The sequence below is a fragment of the Phaethon lepturus genome, unplaced genomic scaffold, assembly GCF_000687285.1.
Source record: "Phaethon lepturus isolate BGI_N335 unplaced genomic scaffold, ASM68728v1 scaffold6670, whole genome shotgun sequence".
Taxonomy (NCBI): Eukaryota; Metazoa; Chordata; class Aves; order Phaethontiformes; family Phaethontidae; genus Phaethon; species Phaethon lepturus.
The window spans coordinates 16,776-40,297 of NW_010511072.1; the positions used below are offsets into that span (position 1 = coordinate 16,776).

General features: G+C 37.9%; 1 protein-coding gene across 1 annotated transcript in view; it reads right to left on the reverse strand.

Annotated features, from left to right (window-relative positions):
• Nucleotides 1-1,005: 1,005 nt before the first annotated feature.
• The window catches only part of ADCY7 (adenylate cyclase 7), a 31,551-nt gene continuing 9,034 nt past the window's right edge, over nucleotides 1,006-23,522 (reverse strand). Inside the window, exons 7-25 of the mRNA XM_010282638.1 lie at nucleotides 22,020-22,147; nucleotides 21,612-21,770; nucleotides 17,957-18,089; nucleotides 16,572-16,757; nucleotides 15,599-15,642; nucleotides 14,673-14,753; nucleotides 13,560-13,632; nucleotides 12,662-12,759; nucleotides 11,840-11,924; nucleotides 10,126-10,263; nucleotides 8,897-8,959; nucleotides 6,225-6,388; nucleotides 4,937-5,018; nucleotides 4,216-4,371; nucleotides 3,430-3,576; nucleotides 2,890-2,997; nucleotides 1,978-2,092; nucleotides 1,268-1,392; nucleotides 1,006-1,152 (exon numbers count right to left, since the gene is read on the reverse strand). Coding sequence (XP_010280940.1) covers nucleotides 1,006-1,152; nucleotides 1,268-1,392; nucleotides 1,978-2,092; nucleotides 2,890-2,997; nucleotides 3,430-3,576; nucleotides 4,216-4,371; nucleotides 4,937-5,018; nucleotides 6,225-6,388; nucleotides 8,897-8,959; nucleotides 10,126-10,263; nucleotides 11,840-11,924; nucleotides 12,662-12,759; nucleotides 13,560-13,632; nucleotides 14,673-14,753; nucleotides 15,599-15,642; nucleotides 16,572-16,757; nucleotides 17,957-18,089; nucleotides 21,612-21,770; nucleotides 22,020-22,147 — 2,232 coding nt within the window. The remainder of the gene's footprint in view (nucleotides 1,153-1,267; nucleotides 1,393-1,977; nucleotides 2,093-2,889; nucleotides 2,998-3,429; nucleotides 3,577-4,215; nucleotides 4,372-4,936; nucleotides 5,019-6,224; nucleotides 6,389-8,896; nucleotides 8,960-10,125; nucleotides 10,264-11,839; nucleotides 11,925-12,661; nucleotides 12,760-13,559; nucleotides 13,633-14,672; nucleotides 14,754-15,598; nucleotides 15,643-16,571; nucleotides 16,758-17,956; nucleotides 18,090-21,611; nucleotides 21,771-22,019; nucleotides 22,148-23,522) is intronic.

Here is a 23,522-nt window from a genome sequence, read left to right on the forward strand (position 1 = left end):
ACCTCAGATGCGGTTCTGTTTCTACAGTATCTGCTACTGTTTCTAACACTATCTTACTAGTTCTGTTCTTCAATTCCCAAACAATGCAAAACAGATTATTTTTCTTCCGTGAGTGCTCTCAAGAATGCAGTCGGCATGCAGAATTCCTGCCAGGGGTTATGAGAGCCTGCCTAAGCAAGCACACAGGATAAACTGGGGATGCTCAGTGTTCCTCAAGATTGGGTATATTTTTTGAAGTTTAAAGCCAGAATCTTAAAGACAGTCTCTTTTGTGACTATAAAACGTGCATGCAGGTCCTAAATACATGTAATACAATGTAAACACTCTGAATTAGATGAAAGTTCTGAACTGCTGTTGGTCATGAAAACATTTGCATAATACAAGGTACTACTATGGCGGAGGCAAAGATAATAAAGTGATCTGATGCTGCACAATTAATTTTCTTCTTCCCCAAAGGAGGTCAGCACAATTAACATGTTATATTTGAGTTTACTCGCATTCCTCTTTCCATTAGTCAGCCATCTTCTGCTGTGAAGTCTGCTTAGCATTAAAAGCAGGATAGGCAGGGCCCAGAGAATCATCTCGCATGTCTGTGACAAACGCAATACTGTAAGCAGGTGTGTGTCAAAGAATGAAGCAGCAGAATGTTTTAACGTGGTAATGAGTTCGACAGTGCATCCACATACGTTGTTACAGGAGCTGTTGAGACTCCCACAGTGCAGGTAAGGAAAGGAACTAACTGAAGATGCTTCACGGCAATTCCAGGAAAATCCTCAAATTATTTCAGGAAAAAGTATTCTTCTTCAGACTTGTGGTTACACGTCTTCTAGGAACTTTTCAGAACTTCTTCCAAAAAAAAAAAAAAAAAATTCTTTTCTCTTGAGATGTAGAAGACATAGGAATAGTATGTTTTTAGAATAAAGTCCTTCACATAAGGAGGGAAGTTCGAAGTCTTCACAGAAGGGAGGCAGTTCTAAGTCTATTTCGATTAACTTCGTTGTAGCCTTAGTTCAGTCCCATACCTTGGAATTTGGCAGTCTCAGTGCAAACAAAGTAAGTCCTCAGTTCTCCCTTGCCTTTGACATTAATCAGTCCCCTACATTCACATGAATATCCCAACTCCTGTAATATTTTACTTGTTTCTTCTGTGACCTTTGTGTGAAAAGAATTAGAAACTCCCGTGAAATTCTTCTGATTTATTCACATTTTAAAAAATTTCATAACCAATCAAATAATTTCTTGGATGTTCCAAGGCTGATATGCTTACCTGGATTTTCCCAAGTTCCCCCGTACTCTCCATTCGGCTAGCAACATTAACAGTGTTGCCCCAAATATCATACTGAGGTTTCCGGGCACCAATCACACCAGCAATCACAGGGCCATGATTTATCCCTTAGTATAAACAGAAGCACGTGTCATTACTGAAGTAGAAAGTTATGTGATACCATTTATTAGCCCTAAGTCACGAGCTTCAGGGAGAAAAAAAACCCCAAAACTTAACCTTGCAACACGTTTCTAGCGAGCAGTATTACCACTGTTCTATAAATATTAGCACGGTGGCTCAGGAGATGTGAAGTGACTCATTCGTTACAAAATGGGAAGTCCAAGAAAGCACTAGGGCAAAGTTTATGCCAAAGCAAAATTTTTCCCTTGACAAATCTGTTGTCTTTAGTCACCAGTGAATAACAGGGTACCTCCCTCTTCATCCGCACCTGTAATTTTTTCCACACTCACCCAGCTGCAGTCCTCGTATTGCTCCCTCCAGAGGTTAGAAAAGCCCACCCGTGAAGGAGCTTGGCACATTTAAAAAGCCAGACTAGGCAACACTACCTTCAGCCGTTCAGCATTTTACAAGAAACCAAATACTGTGTTCAGGGTTAAGAAGGGCTCCACAGCCCTCAGCAATTTAAGTCATCCTACCTCATTTTTAATTTTTATTGAGCTGCAGAGTTCACGTTCTTCATAAACTCAACTTACCAATACGTAAGCGGAAATTGTTAAAGGAATGTCGATTGATGCCATCCAGTTTACTCATCAAGGCAATTCCATATTCCACCATAATCCCAATGTGAGCATGCTGTCTTTCCTTATCCTATGCAATTCATATCACATATTGATGATCAAATTACAACATAGAAGGCTGTGCCAGGCTACTATTCCAAACCAGTACTGTGAGTGAATAAAGTACGTTTCTATAAGGATAAGTCCACTCATCCGTGAAGCTGTGCAGAATTGCGCAGTTCAACAAACATTCCAAATGGATTTAAAAAAAACCATGATAAATTCAACTGGAATGGCTAGGAGGTGACAAGAATGATATGATTAAATTTGATAAGGAATTTATGTCTGTCCTTCAGGATTCCGGATTTAATTTTACATACATGCATCCCAATGTCATACACGAACCTGCTACAGTAAAAGTAAGCCTGCGTACAGAAATCGGTTTTAATTCTTCTGGGTCACAAACAGTTTCAGATTCAGATCTAACGTGGCATTTGAGGGTTCTCTTTTTGTGCCAGTTCTCAGGTATCACAAAAGCTTACTGTCCAGTTCTGAGATGGCCTTTTCCTTGGCAGCCATTCTTTGACTTCCCTGTTATTAGAGCTATTCTGTTATGCATCTAGAAATATTAAGCTACTAGAATCTGTAGTAAAGATGTAAAGAGTATTGCTGGGGTTACAGACTTAATACTTGCTTAGGGAGAAAGTGGAACTAGGAGATAAGTAGTGAATTCCGCAGGAGACAATATGCTTCTATCATCTTTTTCCATATTTCAGAAAGTCACTCATGGTGACGTACTTTCTCTTTTATATCACATTGCATTCTGCTACTTTGAAACGCACCTACGTACACACAGAATATCGATGGCAGATTTCAGAGACAACGTACCTGGTTGTTCTCTTGGCCTGGTGTAACACTGAGACCAGCTGCTGCCATGTAAGTGCTTCCAATGGTTTTTATTTTTTCAACACCACTAAATTTAGGTTTTAACAAGAGCTGTTTGAAGAGAAGGAAAATAGAAACCTGAGACTTTAATACCATATTTCAGTCTCTACAATAAGCATTAAACACCTCTAGGAATACTATCGATCACATGAAGGTTAGATAAGGAAGTACTGAGGATTAGTTTCACAGTTCTGCTCTACCTGCTCATAGGAGAAATAAAGCACTGAAATACTGAAATAAAGTACTGAAATTCAGGACTTTCACACCAAATTACTAATGCATTAGATGATGCAATTGAAAAACCCCATCGGATGGGAATATATCTTTCAAGATTGCGAGGCTGAACTCAGAATAACAACAGAATAACTCAGTTCAGGATACCAGCCTTTCCCCCCACTCCCCAATGCTCACAGATCTAGTGAAACATTTTATTTTGCAGTAAATATGTAATCCAGTCTCCATTTTTGCCAGAAACTTAATTACCTCATCAAAATCAGCAATGATTTCATTTAACAGCCGCAAGCATTCTAGGCCTTCTTTATTGACATCACATTCAGTATAAAACACCTTAAAATCTGGTACCGATGCAAACATGACACAGACACAGTCGTAAGATTGATGGTACCAGTCCTACAGGAAAACAATATATTCACATGTTGTCAGCAGTCACCTTCCACCACAAGTATTCAAAACTGATTATTGTTTGTAACCAGTAAAAAAATGACAGTTTTCCTACGAAGTCAACTACAGTACTTTACAGTGGGCATCTCTTACTTTATCAGAAACATTAACAAAGTTGATCTGCCTAAGGAAAAGCCGAGATATCCACATATCTTAAAGATTCTCATCTCTTCTGGACAGTGCCAGTCTTATGACACTTACCATGGCTGTGAAATCAGCAATATTTATTCTGATTACATGCTGGCAGAATAAGATGGATGTCTTAAAAAAAATAGTTCATTATCGATGAACTACTCACTGGGGTTGTTACTGAGGAGCTACTATCTGGTCCTCAGCTAACTTCATTGAAAAGAAAGCCTATCTTCTCTGTTAAAATACGGTCTTTGGAAAGCAGTAAATCCTTTTTAAATATTTGCCAAACTCTTTGAGCCCATCTGGATAACAGATTCTTGCGTTTACAAAGGTCTTGGGATACAGGCAAGAGGCAAGGAGTGCAGAACCTTATAGGCTTCTGTGTGCTTGTTAGCATGATGTTCTATGTCATAGAAGTCAGTTTACTGTCCTTCACACAGCAGAAATTAAACATACCTCATTTCGTTTGTCACCAATGAAATAGGCAGCAACGTGTGCTGGAAGTACATTTTCCAGCAAAAGCCTGTTAACATTCTCCATTGTTTCAAACTGTTCGTGTTCTTTTTTAAACTTATTCTTCCACAAACAATCCAGCCGACAGTAATAGTCAATCTGCAAAGGGACCAAATGTGATAAATTAAATCTATATAATATCTCACTGAAAAATATTAGTCATTTTATTCAAAAAGTGTAGTAGCAACAAAGTTTCTTCAAAACCTTTTGAGCCTGGTTATGGAAAATGTGCTTTGAGAACGAAGGTCAGAAAAATATGAAGCAGCTAGTATGAATGAATGCCACTTGGGTACCATCAGGTGTATTTACCAAAATGACATTTTAGCAGTATGGTGATTATCTTGAATTACTGCCTTGACTTAGGATGAATATTGACATATAAATACAGATAGATTCAAACTGGAAGAATTTGAAAGTTCTGGCTTCTGTAACGCAAACACTATTGAAATATATAAAAATGTTTTCACGCTTTCACAGTAAAAATTTTTGCATTATCTATAACTAAGTACAAGTAAGTACATTATCTACAACTGAGTACAAGAATACTAAAGATAAAAATATATACGAATTGAGCGCACAATTTCAATGAACAGTACTTTTGCATTTTATTTAAATCAACTTGCTGCAAGTAAAAGAACTAACCTATTGCTTTTTAAATACATACCTGTTTTGCAAGTAAAATTAGGGTTATGTAAAACAGAACCAGATATAAATTAGTCATTATCCTTGGCTCTTTGATGAAAAGCCTGAAAACAAGAAAGTAATACAAAGTCATCTGTATCCTTTAAGAGCATTCACATGATTGGGGGGGGGAAGAAGAGCACAGCAGAAGAGGGTGTCTTTGTTCAGACATGCCAGTGGCTGTCTGGTTATAGGGCCTATCCTAATAACGAGGAAATATTATCATTCAGTTCAGTACATGAACTGCATTCCACATAATGACAAAATGGGTGCTGAAACCTTGTTAAGTAGCTATTGTAGTGAGATGTTCAAGTAAACATGGCTTTATCTTAATGGAGCCATCTTAATTTCCACTGCACTGAGTTGCAGCTTTCTTCCCCACACTGCCCCACAAAAACACAGCCAACAAAACCTTGAAGTAGCAAAAGAAACTTTCATATTTGTGGAAGAAAAGATAACAAATAAAAACCTGAATTGCTGAAACAAAGACAGCCATTAAATCTCACCTGTGTACAGTTCCATACAAATCTGAGATGCCACTCATATTTCATGGTAGGATCACTCTGTCTTACCACACCTATTAATTTTCACAAATGCATGAAACTAAATTCTCATTATATATGAATAGCCTGCGATTAAGAGGCTAAATTAAAAGCTCATTTAGGCTTTTTTAAACTGTGCTGACAGCTCACAGCCTCTGCAAAATCTAATCTGCAGCTATGAGAATATGCTGAGAATCTGAGAAACAGACTTACAAATGAACAGTTAAAACCCTTCCACATATGATTTCTTCTAAGTATTTTTATAGTTTCTTCAATTAGATCAGGTAAATTGCTGTTATTTTTCAAAATATGTGCAGTTAGTGAGGTAGGTAGAAGAAGAATTCACTACCCTACTGACTAGCAAGGTCTCGCAAGCACAGTTTGAGCATCAGACTTTTAGCAAGGCTTTTCTTCATAGTCTAACTGAAGATTAACCTTATTGTGAGATTAATATTCTACCCCCTAGTCTTTAATGTAAGTTAAACTTCCAGAGATCTCAGAAGCCATATTACAGAATTTTTCAGAACACACACACATTCTTTAAAAAAAAAAAAAAAAAGGCACCCTGATCTGGTCCAATATGATTTCCACTTCATTAACTTTACAGGAAGGTTTGCCATGTCTGACTTACATGATTTTGATATTTCAATATTCCAGCAAGTGTACCAAAAACCTAACAGCTCCTTTAATGAAATAGTATTGTCAATTATAAGAAACTTTACACTGCACCTGGTACTGTTGCCATAGAAGCTCAAGTTTCTGTGCTGAAGGGTGTTAAAAATGATGAGGTATACAGTCACAGCAATGGACAGGAGGAGAACTTTGAGTTCGAAGCTCATTTGAAGAAATACCGAGCAAGCAATAAACCCCAATATGCAGCAGTAAGCATAATACTGTAAAAGAAGAATTTAAAGAGCAGTTGCATTATTCAGGCTTCATGCCCAAGAGACTTTCAAACCATAGCAAATGCTCTACGTTCAGAATCATTGTAATTTATATGGAAGAAGTTACAATCACTTGCTAAATACACTTTAAGCTTTTTATTTTTGATTGCACTAAAAGGCTGAACTTAACTTTTTTTAACTTTACTTTTTTGTTAAAAGACAAACAAAAAGCATCACACCAACGTAAGCAGTGTCAGATAAAAACCGGAGTGTTGAGATTTATCTTCTGAAGTCTATTAATTTAAGCAATTATTTATTCAAAGTTCAAGACTAACCTAAAGTAGGTTCATAGTCCAATGAACAGGCTCTGAACCAGGAACTCCAGCATTCTAGTCCTACTTTTGACAGTGCTCTGCCTTTGTAACCTTAAGCAGATGCCACATTCTCATCTCCCCCACCTGTAACATGTGAAGACCATGACCTGTTCTCCAACCTTAGACAGAGATCCTTCGTAAGAACTTTGATGCTAATAAGCATTATCAAGCTAGGGCCACTAACCAAAGGAATTACTGAAAAATCTCCCAGAGGAATCACAGCTCAGGCGTGGTGTCCAAGGTCAGCATGCAGCTGGGATCATTAAAACTGTCAGGTGGTACGAAGTGCATTGCGCAGACAGGATTGCTCCCTCAGCCACAGGCACAGGTGTAAGATGCTAAGCTAGCATACTTCACTCTACAAACAACTCCAAAATTACCTCAGCTTCTGCTCCTCAAGAGTTTATTTCTCTTTATGTCCAAAATCACAGAATCACAGAAACACTAGGTTGGAAAGGGCCTTCAAGATCATCAAGTCCAACCATTAATCCAGCGCCACCATGTCCCCTAGACCATGTCCTGAAGCGCCACATCCACACGTTTCTTGAACACTTCCAGAGAGGGCGACTCCACCACCTCCCTGGGCAGCCTGTTCCAATGCCTGACCACCCTCTCCGTGAAGAAATTTTTCCTAATATCCAATCTAAACCTCCCCTGGCGCAACTTGAAGCCATTTCCTCTTGTCCTATCGCTAGTTACTTGGGAGAAGAGGCCAACACCCTCGTCGCCACAACCCCCTTTCAGGTAGTTGTAGAGAGCGATAAGGTCTCCTCTCAGCCTCCTCTTCTCCAGACTAAACAACCCCAGTTCCCTCAGCCGCTCCCCATAAGACTTGTGCTCCAGACCCCTCACCAGCTTCGTTGCCCTTCTCTGGACACGCTCCAGCACCTCAACATCCTTCTTGTAGTGAGGGGCCCAAAGCACAGTTTTTCACTCATAATAGCACAGACCTACCACAGATCTGGAAGATTCTTAGCTAAAGAGTTAACGTTTCTGCTGAAGTGATTGACACCGGAACAATTTATGGGGCAACTCAGGATCAAAGCCCCCATAGTAATGTATTATACCAACTCTGTCATGCTAAAGGCATTGAGTCTAACCTCCAAAAGGTAATGAACACTCACAGTTACCACCCTGAAGCCAAACCTCTGAAAAAGAAACCACTACACAGAGAACGCCGACACAGGTCTGTTGGCCATTTAAGCCCTTTCCCTCTATCAAGATACTTTACTGGGACACTTGCAAGTACAGCTCTCATCTCTCAGACTCAGACATAACCATCATCCTTTTCTACTGCTTTTCCCTCGAAGTTTGAGATCTACTTTTAAGTCTGAACTTTCAAAAAATTGCAAAGCCGTACTTTCTTCAGCACAGCAATGGCAGCTGAAACACCTTGGTTTCATGAAGAACTCTTCTGCTGTCTGATACCCAAAAAAGCTGGGTTTCATACAGCCACAGAACCTGCCAGTTGTCAGTAATACATATAAGCTCAAAGATCTGGGTTTTATACTTACAGTCTCCTCAACGCAGGATTGAGTTGTGTTTCCAAAAGGCTGATGTACAGACACACAAGAACAGAAAATTACCAGATGAGTACAATGTGCATTATATATATATATATGTGTAACTTATCATTTGTCGTAAGGACTTGAATGAAAGGGTCCCCACACAACCTGCTGCGCATTGTTCAAAAACATGTCCATCATCTAAAGGGGTGGCGAGGTGACAGGAGCATCCCAAACATTTGGATGATCTCAAAATAGAATGCTACTTTGGAATTAAAGACACAAAAAATGAAACCCCTAGAAATAATTCTTTTGTGTCATTAGTAACTGCTGAATCTATGCTTACAGAAATGCTAGAGAACACCTTTTAAAAGGTGCCAAGTAACCAAAGCAAGCCAAGACTTCAGCTTTATCCACAAATATCCCTAAAAGATGCACAGTAAAGCCATAGCTAATGATAGAAAATACCCCTAAAAATGCCTTGTGGCAGGAGTAAAACCTTGTGTTCCACAATTTAAAAATTTTATCTTTATAAAAAGATGAAAAGATATCAAAATGCTGCCATCCATCTATATTACACACACCATTCAAGACTCGCTTAATTTTAAACTTAGAAATTAAGATGGTACTCTACTCACATAGGTGGTATCACACAGGTAATTTGATCCAGTAAAGTTTGCAGGTTTGTTCTTTTCAGTAGTCTTATTAGGGAAAAAAATAACAAAACCACCATACAAACTTATTAGCAGGTAGTCACTAATTTTAAGTTTTTTCTCCATGTATTATACAATGAGTCCTGATCTCGTTGCCCTTTCAGTGCTACTGCGACATAAATGTTGAAATATGATGATATCCCATGTAGTTTTATTAAACATATTTCCACACACAAGGTGCAGGAAGGTTAAAACTGCCAAGTATTTACTTGGTTATTTTTTAATTTAGGGTAACATTTCACATTATGGCTATGCTAATCTAACAGCTAACTGGCACAAACATGTGGTTCTGTCTCACCCCCCGAGTTTCACAGCTGCTGTTCCTGTTTTCTTTTAGGCTGTCTCTGGTGGTGTTCACATGACACCGCTGTGAGTCAATTCAAGGACCTAAGCCATCAGAAAAACAACCCCACTAAAGAAAATTAAGCATTTTCTGCAGTATAGCTTTCAGAATAAACTGCCCATGGAATCAGAAGAATGGCAGACTGAGCACGTGGGACCAGAAGGACATCACTTTCAGTAGCTAGCTGCCAGATAGGTTTAACTGTTAACAACATACATCACATAAAGCTTGTTCAAAAAAACCACACAATAGAGTGGTCTTGACTACGAGGTTACTCCAAAAGGGTTGTTTTCCAAATGTATGTACCCCAGGTGCAATACAACACTCAAACTAAAAGATGGAATCCATTTGCATATTAGTCTAGCAGTAACTACCCATAATGTCTTTAAAAGAGTCAAGCTAGAGTCTTCCCTCACCCATCTGCGTTATCACTAGCTAGTGCAAATAGCACAGTAAACTGCTTAAAATTTCCACCCACTGCAGACAAACATTTACACCCACATTAAAAAAGATGGAAGACAATCTTAGTGATGATAGTTATAATGAATAGTAATTATAAATGCCATCCTGGAAGCAAGTAGAACTCAGGTCTATCACATGAACTTTTAGTTCTACAAACTGGGAATTTTTACTTTTAATTCTTTTACATGGCGTCATGCATTATCCTTGTGTAAATCAACTCATGTTGCAAATCAGGCATCAGGAAAAAAAGTGCAAAAAAGCAAGGTGCTTGAAGAAAAGAATACAGAAAGTTACTTAAACTGTGGATGTTACAGTAAGTTCACAGAATAAAGACAATGTGATTACTTACCAAATTAAAAATGGCTATAATCAGTAAGGCACCTATAGTGATGACTGCTAAAGGAAGCCTAAGTAAAGGCACTGTTTCCACCTTTTCCGAGATAGCACAAAGATGGCGCAGGAAAGGCCACTGTTCCGAGCAGCACTTCTGTAAACAAAATTAGTTTGTTTCAGTAACATGGATAACACTTTGATACGTGGGAAGAAGTATTTCTAAATATAAAATACTTTTTCTCCACAGGAGAATGTCAAGACTCCTCACTGGAATCCTAATTTAGAATGCTGAATCTAGTCATTCAGGTTAAATGCCTAATGACTTTCCACAGCTGAAAATGGAGATAATGCTTCCTTGTTTCAAAGAGGCTGGGTGCTAAAATTTTCTGAATTTCTGCTTTAAAAATACAAAATTATGATCTGATTGAAAGTTCTAGAGAAATTTTACTAAAAATACAGTGACAACCTATGCTGTATTTTTTAGTTCTGGAGCTGTACTGTTATATTTGGAACTACATTTTCAGATTACTAAATTGAAATCAGTCATAGACAGTCCCCTTTCTTGCCATCTTAATATCCTCCATTTGTTGCTATAGAGAAAAGCACCTAGTAAAGCACATACTGTTAACGATTGCAAGCATTATTCCAGGATGCTATACCAAAACACCCCCAGCGTAAAACCCAAGTCTGATGCAATTGCAATCTTGGAATTTTCTTCTTCTTTTCTCCGTGTGTTTTTAGATATGTAGAAACCACATGTGCTATAAAATCCATCCACTCAGATACACCATACAGGCTATCTAACTGTACTCTTAAATTAATCACAAAACTTTCTCCCATGTACAGAGTGCAATTATTTTTTTTCCTTTCTCTTTTGCACAACTTGAGCCTGGCTCTGTAAGAGACCGTTTCTTTCTGTGGCAGTGGTCCTGGGAGACCACCATCACCACTCTGCAATAGGCTGATGGTGGCATGTTCCTAACAGAACTTCAGAATTCCCTCTCACCCTTGGCCGAGCAGGACGCAGATTTGACAAGCATAAGGAACTCTCTAAAATCCCTTCCCTCTCCCACTCCTGCCTCCAGATAGTTCTTGGGCTGAAGATGGATTTTTTTTATTTTGTATTGTTGAACGCTGTGTCACTATGGGCCGTCTCTATGTCACTATATATTTTTAAACAGTAATTGCATACATTTAATAATGCAAAGAAAAAGGAACTACAAATGCAAAGTGTCCTAACTGATGTAATGGTGAATTTGGAATTCTAACAGCTATGAAATTGTTGCCAATAAATTATTCATATGTTTCTAATTTTCATGGGGCTTTATAAATTATTATAAAAACTAATCTTGAATTCAAACTTATTTTTATTTTGTTTCCAGTATAGAAAACATCAGGATTTACAACCAAAATTACTATTAAGGACAAACAGAAAACTAAAAGTAAATTTAAAAAAAAAACAACACCACTCAGCAAGTGTTAATATCTTCCTCCTTGCTCCTACCCATCTATTCTGACCCTCAAATAATTTGAATTACAGTGAGAATTTTCAGACATGAAAAATCTGTTTCAGGCAATTAAATCTTCTGGTAACCTGAGGTTCAAGGCTCCTGGAACTCCTATTGCAATTAATAGCTCAATTCATTATCTTAAAAGACAGACCAAGTTGCCAAATTACATCCATCCACTTTTGAAAACAGGAAACTTTTTCTTTTTTAAAATAAACTTACCATACATTTCTCAGCAAAGCACACAAACAAAATAAGTACAATGATGACTGCAACAATGCCAAAGGAAATTCCTAGTTTTGCAGTTCTAAACAGAAGAGAAAGCATTAAACAAACTAGTGTTAAATGCAAATATTTTCAAACTTCAATTCAGAATAATATTTGCTTACACTGTTTCTCTAAATTTAAATAGAATTTTTCTTCTAAAAGCACTGGATGACCATAACATTGCAGAGGTTGCACAAATACTACTTTAAGATGTTCTACTCCTCACTGACAGCCTGAACCACTGCCCCATGCATAAACCACATGGAAATTGCACTGCAACAGCCATGAAAAACAAATACGCCATAAACTTAGAATTATCACACATCTGCTTTCTCGGAGGTATGACAAGAAGCTCAAAGTTCCCTCCTTGTATCTCTACTGACGAAAGGATCACTGAGCACATTTTAACAGCTAATCCTGTTTTTCTGTTGCTCGCTCAATGTGCTTACAGCGAACTATTCTTCTAAAATAGTATTTCTTACTTAAGTGATCATCTCCCTGTGTGTACTAAGCAAACACAATATTAAAGAAATATTTCTATTTTACTTTCATACATTTCTATTTTACTTTCTATTTTACTTTCAGACTTTACTTTATTTTATGCCAATAACATGAATGCACTCCTTAATAAAGGGGTAAATTAGTCCTAAGTGGTGTACGTTTCTTAAACGTAAACCCTCAGGAACTCCAAAAGACTTTAGAAAGTTTCATGCACATGAGTTTCACTTTAGCTATTTTTTAATTCGAATTATAAAATATTAAAATACTGACACTTACTTTGGCATTATAAACACCTGTATCAGAAATATACAGAGGAACACAAAACTGGCACACGCGAAGTAACTCTTCAGTTTTAGAATAGGAATGGTGCGATACTGAAACACAGATTATAATAAATCTTAAGGATAATTCCATGGGGTTTTAAAATTCTATTACATTTTTGTGATGACATATATATGCAAATTTATACTGTATTATTAAAAATATACATAGAACTAAAAGTGAACAAAAGAAAACCAAATAAAATTCACTCGAACATCGGTCAAGAAAAGCAGCCTAGTCCAAAGCATAATTTCAAACCTAGAAGGAAATCCACGAGTATGTTAAATAAGCGCTTCACAGATGCACGTAGTCAAAATCCTTATAAAAAAGGATCTACACAGAAGTAAACCTGAAGTCCATATATATATACACACACAGATGCCAATAACTACATACAGTACACCACAGCACAGTAACTAAACAACAGTTATTCAAACAGAAAAGTAAACTCTACCTAACAAATAACAGTATTATACTTGCAATGAAACAGCCACAGACAGCAAAGCATTTTCATTACGGATGCAGAAATACTTTTTTTAAAAAATCTCATTACTTTTGAGAGAAATTCTTCATACAGTAAAGTTGCTAAACTCCTACTAACTCCCCTATGGCAAGAATTTAACTAAAGATTAGAGACAATCTCCTTTAATCGACAGAATTAACATCATCAAGGAAGAATGACCAACTCAAATAATGAGATCTGCTTTCCATTAGTTACTAAAAAAACCTCTTTGGATGTGCAGTCATCTCCAGAATGCAGTTTCAGAATGAAAACAGACAGTTTCAAATATATCCTTATGCTGCTCTGAAGTGCAAATCAAAGACCAAAAAGGATTATTTTGCTCTTACCAACCTCTTTTTCAAGACCAGGTTCTGCAAAAATCAGTGAAAATCCACAGAAGTCATCCGACTTGCCACACCAGGGACTGCATTCAGGAGACACACGTTACAAAATGTATGCAACCGGCCAAGGAGAATGTGCAAAAGCATCGCTGGAGTTGAGACTCCACAACATACAGGGTGAGAGTGCCACTGTTTTACACACATCTGACAGTTCTGCAAGGGTCTTCATGCTTCATAGCAGAAACATATGAGCGGTTACATTTTTATGTAGCTCACAGACAGATTCAGAACGCTCTAACAGCATCTGCCAGTTACATGCAAAATGTAACCCCAGACCTTCCCGAAGGTTTACAAATAGGAAAGTATAGTAGCAGATGTTAGGGATGGCTCACAGCCTCCAAAAACTTCCCCTAAATAATGTCAGGCCCACATTAGGAATAGCTGCGGTACAATGGTAACAGCCTTGCTACAATTTAGATGAAAGAAAGAGTTTTTCTTCTCAAATTCACTGTTTTATATTTGACAGAAGTTTAAATACTGTGTTTTAAATGTCTTTAAAAACAAGACAAAACACAACACAACCAACAACATTGCCTGTGTGTGACAGCTTTTAAATGCAACTATAGTGCCAAACGCACCACCTGCTACTGACAGACCATTTACCTTAGGTGAACCAGACACTAAAGCAATTTTATTATTACCCCCAAAACTGTGATTTGACTTTTTACATAGGCTTTGTTCAGGACTGCACCCCATCTCCTGACACTTCTTATTTTAATAAACAGAACACAAACATTAGCTTCCTATACCATCCTACACTGCAGTTTGGCTCGTTACTTCGGACAGTCGTAAAAAGCATAGCAATAATTTTGTCTCTCATAGTACTATACCACACTGAACAGCCAGACTAACCATTGGCTTCTTGCTATAATAATGCAGTAATACTCTCATTATATTCAAATTAAAAGGAACTAAAGTAAGTAAAAAAACAAAGACCCAAAAAAGGCAAGACAAAAATCCTGATAACTTTTCATTTTTGAGAAGCAAATTTTATATCAAGAAAATTGAGAATGCAGATTATTCTCAAAGAAAAGATGAAGGGGAAAAAAAAAAACCTGCGTACTTCGTTGAACTGAGGCCCTCAATAGTTGACATCATTTCATCATAGATATCTTCCTCTATCCTTCCCTTCTGAGATGAATTTCTGAGAACAAAATGAAGTCCATGTCACAAATGCTATTCAGAAACAACTAATGGCTACAGAGGACCATACTTTCAGGTAAACTACCAGGGAGAAGTTAGATGAGAACGCTCCAAACTGATAAACATATACATCTATAAGCACTTTACTCAGCATTTTTCTAGTTACTCAAATCATGCATTTTTCAAGACAATATTTTGATAAACTAAAAGAATGTTTCACAAGTGAAAATCATCTACTTAGTTAACTCAGTGGTACAGGTACCACTGTAAACATTTCTGCATATGGTGCCAATTTTTTAATACACTACAAGGGCATACAGTAATATTACTAACCAAAGACTTGCAAAATATATATTTGTATTTATTTAAATATATATATTTAATTATAATATTATGTTAAACTGTATTTATGTTGTACTATAGCACTTACAAACAAATCTAGCATCTAGCAGTAAGAAAACTAAAAGCTGAGGTACCACAAGCGGTTACAACAGATACACGTATACAATACATGAAGTGTTTTGATTTGTTTTCCACTGCTCCTTTGGTCCTTACCTCCCTACTCCCCTCCGTCCTGCTACAGCCCATAAAGCAAAATGCAACCTGAATGACTGAGGGGCCAGTAAGATGAAGGGGGGCCGGGGCAGTTCCTTTTAGAGTCTGCTAACAATAACAAACATGAATTGAGAAGCCTTTTAAAGGCCAAAGATTTAGCTTAACCTTCCTAATGCAGGAATACCACACACAGAGAGATTAATCAACCAAAAGATCACATGCTTACAGTACATCGAACTGCAAGAGGAGCACAGGATCACGTATGTTAAAAAAAGAAAGTACTTGACAAACCTATCAGAAGTTCTCTGGCGCCCAGTGGAACACAAAGGTATTTCCTAAATCAAATAAGGAATTAAGAATAAGTTACACATTCAATAAGTGTCAAACAACTATTGAAAATAAAATTCAGGAAGCTGGCAAAAACATTTTTATCCACAAATAAAAGTCAACAACCATTCTCAAATAGAAAAGCTTATCAAAATAAATTCTTTCCAGCAATGTTTCTGTTTTAATGAGTGAGCATTTTCTGACAAAAAAAAAATTAGAAAATGATTTAACAGATCTTCCCTCTTATTTTTTTCCACACACTGAAACAACTAACATCAGCAGAGGCAAGTAGACTGGAAACCACTTCCAAAAACCTGAATGGACGGATACTTAATTTAAAATTTACTACAGCTATCTGCCTACAGAGAGTAGTACAGCCTTGCTGCACCTGCAGGAGCACACCTAAAAGCATACATATCTCCTCCTTTCAGCTTTCAGGAAAGGCAGATCGAAGGAAAAATCAGTTTTCTTAAATTTTAAAATCTTAACAATTCTGAACCTTAAAAATTCTTTACTGGTAAAATCCTGTTGCACACAAAGCATGTGGAGGGATTGTTTATTTTCTACACATTTTAAGTACATGTTCAGTGCATCTGAAGGCTGAGATGAATTATCTTTTTTCCAAAACTGCAGGTAGCAAAAGCAGGAACCCAAAATGGAAAAATGTCAGGGGAAATAAAAAAAGATAGTTTCGAAGTTTTACTTTGAAGGTTTACTATGAGTATAGCATGCTAGCGATTGGCAGCGTTTGAATGCTGTTAAGTTCTGACAGAAACCGTTGTTGCACAGATACCTTCGCAGTTCTATGTACACATCTAAGACCAAGAGTAATAGCAGAAATTCAGCCACAAAACCCCTGTCAGATTTCAAGTTTCACACCACAGACACGAGGAGCAGTTTGCAAGTATAGGATGACAATCATTACTTCAAACCTCACCTTTCTCTGCCTTCCTTGGGAACTTGAAGAGTCGCTGCTCACACTTTCTCTGTGGTTCAGGTGGGCAAAGGGCCTGGCTGCTCCCCAGGACTCTAAATAACGTGTCATCCGAACAGACGCTCGCATCTTCAGCCCATCATTAACTCTTGCTTTAGGGAGATGATTATTTGACATGCATTGTTTGGACTAACAGAAAAAACACACTCATTTAGAAAACAGAAAATGATACCAATTACAAACTCTGTGTACTTGAGAAGTTTAGGACTACAAAATCAAGCCATTTAGGAGGATTCTGAACACGTATCAGCAATGTGTCAGCCAATCTCGATTCCTTTATCTCATTTAATTAATGTGAGCTAAAGGAAATCATGACATAATGAATTTGCTTCAGCTGCCTTTACAAGCCTTTGCTTGTAACACTGCAGCATTCAAACTTCCTGGTTTATTTCCGATGATGCGAGAGATCGCAGGATCTGATGAACAGACACAATTTCCTTGCAGTCAGCACAACAGCAGGGGAAAAGGATTCCCAAATCCTGAGCCAGGGCGTATCGCAACAGTGGTTGGGAGAAGATCCCACAAATTACAGACTCGACATTAGATTATATCCCTACATCACAGGTGTTGGGTCAGGCAGTATATACAGGGTATACAGCAATAACCTTGTGGGTCTAAAAGGAAGCTAAAACTACAGAATAAACCAATACATCAATGACTGGTTATTCTCTAACATTTCACAGGTATCTTCAAGTGAGCAGGGACCATTTCAATAGACTTAGATCCTCATTCTGAGAATATGTGCTTGTGTACATGGTGGGAGGGGGGGTGCAGTGTTGAGTACATAAAACATGCAACAAAGACTGAGTTCTTGCTAATTAAAAGGGGCTCTATACTATTCTTTCCTGTAAAGATCCTGAAGGTTACCAGGCTCTAAAGGGGCAACTAACAGTTGCTAACTTTATACCTTGAAAAGAAGGTGAATCTCACATCCAAGATAGTGAGGAAGATGATGTCAGAAGCTATTTTACAGGGAATACTTTATCTGAAAGTGGGCACACAATACTGGTATTCTTTTATGACCTCATCACCCCTTTTGACCTGGATTTGAGAGACACACATCACGCAAATACACAGGGTAAAAATACTTATTTGACTATGTGGGCCACATAAGAGGTTATTACCTTCAAGCTAATAGTCATGTGATAAAACAGTAGGATGTCTTTCAGATCTTAAGTCCCAAATCCAAGCTACTCAGATGACTCATACCATGCTTTAATTCGGTTCCTGAATTAAAAAGGTGTATGCACCACAAACACCTACGTTCTTAAAATGTAAATGTATGTATATATTTGAATAAATATATACGTTTAAAAACATACACATACCCTTGGATCAACCACTAAGTAGGTTTTGATATTCATGGATTCAAGGTAAGGATCCCTCAGGTGTCCATTCCCTTCTTCTACTTCATAAGCTTTGCCTAGGTGATTTAATGTTGCTTCAGTGATGTGTACACGGCTGAGAAAGGGAGGAAGAACAAGAGACCCAAACACTTACAGAAAGGTCACACTAAGTATTTCATTTACATTTCAATGGCTACTGCTGACATTTCTGCTTTTCAGCCATCTTGTGCTTTGGCAGCCAACTGCAAGATTCTGCCAGTACTTAAAAAACATATTTGCAATCCTTTACTGCAGGTCTTCGTCGCACATCTCTCATAGCAAGTATGCTAAAAACACTTCCCAGAATGAGATAGTATCAGTATAAAATTAAATTGAAATAAGCAGACACATTTAAGAAACAAGAAGAAATGTGATCAAAGGACATCTGATGACTGACAAGACAGACAGACTCACAGGCAGGTTGTTTCAGATGGCAAAAGCTGAAAGGAAAGCTCACAAAACATAAGCGAGGACTGTCTCATGCTAGAAACACATGAGGAGGGGAGGAAATGGTTACAAAGTCTGGGAAAAAAGCTGGAAAAGTTTTTTTGGTCAACTAGAAGGATAATTCTGAAAGTCTGTCTTTTCTGACTGAAACAATCAGAGGAGAGCATAACAGCAACAACAGCAACACACTTCGAAGGGGAGCAGTTAGTATTTTTCTGTTCCCATTCACAATTTCCCTTTAACATAATTTAGGTCGGTATCCTGAATTACATCTTTCCATATCCATTAACAGTAATATCTTTCCATAGAATTTCTCAACAAGAGACTTGAGCATGTTCATAAAACAGCATTTCTCTCATATTGTATTTTCTCATTGTTCATCTTCCCACAGCTTTTCTCACTTTCCTTTGGCACGGAGGGGTTACACACTGTGCTGTCAGTCCTACAATCTGTCAGCACAGAGCTGGGAAAAGAACATTGCCAGAATAGAAGCTGGGAGTGTGCAGCACTCCTGCCTAACTACAGAGAGCAAGGGGGTCACTGTCCCACCTGCCTCTTCTTCCTTATGCTGCATGTAGGTTTCCCTAAAGATAATTTAGCCAAGACCTGGAGACAAGTGGTTGTGGCTTCCCACGAGGAAGAACAAAAGATTCTTCAATCCTTTTGGAGCCAAAAGGTAAGAGTTTTGGAGTATGGAGGATGTGTGCTTTTATTTGTTTACTGGTAATTGTCTCAAAAAAACCTGTTTTTTCAATTGTAACCTTGATTATGCAGTTTTGCAGCCAAGGCAAACTCTCAAATCTGAAATTTTAAAGCTTGCTTTAAAGCATCATTTTCTCCCATAGGTAGGGACTGAGGCATACTGGGTGATGACTGTATTAACTGAGCCTTAAAAAACAGTCATGTACTGCAGCAAGTTTTCTGTGGTTTTCCACTTATCTCAAAAGGTGGTACATTTGTTCACTACCCACCATTTTCCATTTTACCAAGCTGCTTCTCCCCTCTTCCCCAAATCACACACTGACGTACATTTCAGATCTTACTGCAAACTTCTTTCCATTTAAATTACTATGCCAATGATTTCTCAGCAGTTACTAACGCTTACTGGATTCCAGGATCAGCACATAAGCAAAAGCTGCTACCTCTAAAGCTGCCTCTCAAAGGCAAGATGTAACATGCACTACTGCACCTACCACGCTAGCACAGAACACCCAACATTGAGTGCACTCAACTTCCTATGCTACCACACCTGAGAATAACATATTTTGAACTTTCAGGCATACACATATTAGAGAGAATTGGTCATGAATGCATTTTTAATTTTGGTTTTACACCAGTCCTTTCTGCTTTACTAGTGTATTACGTTGTTATGAATGCAAATAATTTTTAAAATCAGAAAGAAGATGAACAAGGATACTGTCAATGGAAATAAAATATTTATATAGCCAGAAGTTTTCCTGCATTCTTTTAAAAGCGTCTAGAATTCCTTCATTTACAGAAACCCAAAACATACCTACTTCCTATTTTAAATAAAAACCTCAAACCGCTCCCCATGACAAAACTTCTGCTTCCAAAGGAGCAAGACTATCTAACGTTGGAATGGGGAATCCCAGACACATCGTTTTTCCACATAGCAGGAAACAAATATAACACAACATTTGCATGACATAGAAACCTGTCCTCCCTGTAAGGCTCAGTCTTCCACACATGCAAGGTTTCCTCTGGCTAGTTTTGAAACACATGATGTATAGATATAGGAAGTGTAATGTTTCAGAATCAGCAAGCCAACCTAAACCAGCTTTGTTCTTTAACAGATGATCAAACATAAGCACAAAGAATGTAATGGAGTAATTGAAGTTTTCAAGATTAGGCACTGGTCCTAAACACAACTAAGAAAAGTATGCTTTCGTGCTATATTCAGAATCATGTTGTTTGCTTTACCAACAAAAGAAACTTTACAACTCTGTTTTCTTGTTTAACCATGCTGAATCAACACATTAGAACACTCAACCTGGATGGTATTGCAACTATTAACCAAGCTCCAATTAGTTGGCTTTCTGTTACGGTCACCAATGCAAGAAAATAATTTGATACATCCCCTTACCGCTTTGCAAAAATTAATTTTTAAGTTACAAGTATATACCTAAAAGCTGTCTGAGGCATGGAGATAATAAGAAACCCTATAATGTCACTGGCCAGAATCACTTTCCAAGAGAAACCGGTATTTTAATGCTTAAACATTATCCACATGAATGCCATTCAATTAGTAAATACTAATTTGCACAGACTACCAAGAGCCTACAAAATTATGGTCTCATTTGGGAATGGAAAAAGGGAAACTCTTAATTCTAATCCCCAAGTTCAATTTAGAAAATATGGGGAAAAAAGTATACTTTCCTAAATGAAGAAAATACAAAGTGCTAGTGTTTTTAAAATACATTTATATTTGTCCTTTTCAATAAGCATCTTCAAAAAGGCAGCATGAATAGCAACCTCAGACCCAACCCTCTACACCGCTGAGCAGCACATGGTAACTTACATTACTGCTTTGCCTCTGCTATTCCACTCAGGAGTACTCACTTTCCTGACCATTCTGCCCGTAACAAACACTATGCAGAGAGAATACACAACAACCGACAGTTCTATCCTTGCTTGGATGCTCCTCATCAGGCTGCAGTTTACTCTCCAAGTTGTGTTTTCTTGAGGGGGTGGTGGTGGTGAATATAGAGCTAATATAAATCAAGTGGGACTGATCGATGTATTAACAGTAGGTAAATATGCAGCTTTGCCTTGTCAACATCAGTAGCACATCTATTCTTTCGCTAAACTTACAAATACAGTATTATCCCTGTGCACAATATGGATTAACTAAGTTAACATAATGCACTGCTGAAGGCACACAAATTTCTCCAATGAAGAGACGGTCAAGCAGCAGTCATTTGCCTAAGAATAGAATTTTACAGTTCATTGAAAACAGAACCAGAAAATACTAACATATTTTACAGCTCTGGTAAGTACGTATTTCTCCTATTTTCATCATCCCATTATGAGGATTTGTGTCACGGCACAGTTAGAAATTCCAGATTCATAAACCAGGATAATGAAAACCATGACAACAGAGTGAATCAGCACTGACAGGGAAGATCCTCACCCAGGTACACCTGCGGACTCCATACGGTTTGCTAAGGACACGTCGTGTGACCAGACGTCATACTGCCACTTCCGGAGGCCGATCACTCCGCAGAGCACATTCCCAGAATGAATACCAACCCTCATGTTGATATCCACTCCTGTGGCTTCTCTCACCTGCCTATGGAAGGAGGAGGGCATTAGAGCATAAGTTACACTTTTGATTTTCTCTCCTTCTTGGAGATTCGTTAAGGTTTAGTCTCATTATACACTTAGTGCAATGACAAGAGACAAACTTACGACTTAATGCATAACTATCCAACTACAGCTAATAAATACACTTCAAATGTTGACAAGAAAACTAAGAATGACTTTATTCATTATCTTCATAGCATTGTTAACTTTAAAAAGCCTTCTGTGCTATACTTACTTTATTGCTTCACACATGTCAAGTCCCATTTTAACACAGTTTCTGGCATGAACCGGTAAGGACACAGGTAGGCCTGAGACACAGTAGTAACAGTCTCCCAGGATTTTTATTCTCATGCATTCATTCTCCTGTGAAATCATGGTAAATATATTTAACAAGAAAAAGTGAACTGCAAGTAGGCTAATGACACCAAAACTAGGTCTTGTCTATATAGATTGAGAAAGTCAGGCTTCCTTCAGTCCTACTTCTCCTTTCTCACATCCAAATGCCTGGACATTCTCTCTGGAGGGTAACAGAAATGACCACTTCAAGCATTTCTGAAATAAAATCATCATACTAGTTTCTGACTTTATTCTTGGAACTGTTTGCAACTGAGAAGCTATAAATAAAAAAAAAACAAACAAAAAACTGTCACAGAATTTACTGTCTAAAGGATGAAATCTACTTATCTATCTTTTAATCTTCATCTTAACACCTGAGTTATCTGCAGTTTGTTCACCTTTTCCTCAATTTTTGTATGCCAGACTCAAAAGTAATATTCTGCAGTGTTGTAAAACCTGCACAGAATTTAGGGAGAAATTAGGAATTAAGATGCCCACCTGGTAGCTTCGCAAAAGCAAAATGAGGAGTTTTTGCTTCAAACATGACTGAAGAGGAAGCCAGCACACACTACAGTTTGCTATTGCTAACAAAAAATAGTAGTACTATCTGGCAGCAGAAAACTTTTTCCTAACTGTGCAACAGAGGATACTGCTGTCCATTACTGGCTGCAGAGAGGAAAGGGCAAGAGCGAAGAGGTCCTCATAGTGTCTTTTGTTAAAACGTTACTGAAGAATTTTAACTACAAGGCTGCAAGCAAGCCAGGGCTAATTCTGCAAGGCTGTCTAGCGTTTGACCAATGACTAGAGATGGCTTTATTTGGGCCAGCTGACACCTCCAGCTGCCCAACCAACCCTGCTGTAGGAACAGCCCAGCAATTCTTTAATCATCTCCAAAATACCCTAATTTACAACCAGCCCAAATCAGTGACAATTCACCAGACTAAGTTGTTCTCCCTCATCAGTGAGGTCTTAAGAGAACAGCCATCATTCTCCAAAATCTTAAGCCACGCAGTAGATTCTGAGCATTGCAGCAAGGGATGAGCTTAGATAGCCCCGTGCTTCAGTTCCAGAGATCAACAGGGGAACCTTGCCCTAGATTAGAGCTGTTAGACTTCAGTATCCAGCTCAGTGTCCAGGTTAGCTACTGACTTTTATTAAGTAAATTGGAGCCTACAACGTTTTTACATTATGGAAAAGATGACTGTGAATACTCTTCAGCAGAACAAAAACAGCACAAAAAGAAGGAATCTCTTCTTACAGCTCAACCACAGAGCTGCAAAAAACCCAGACTCACTAAATCCGGACATTTTTTAAACAGTGCAATTTGCAAAAAGGAGTGAGAAATTAATGTGCAAAAAGGAGTGAGAAATTAAAACATATGACTCAAAATTTGGAATCTTTT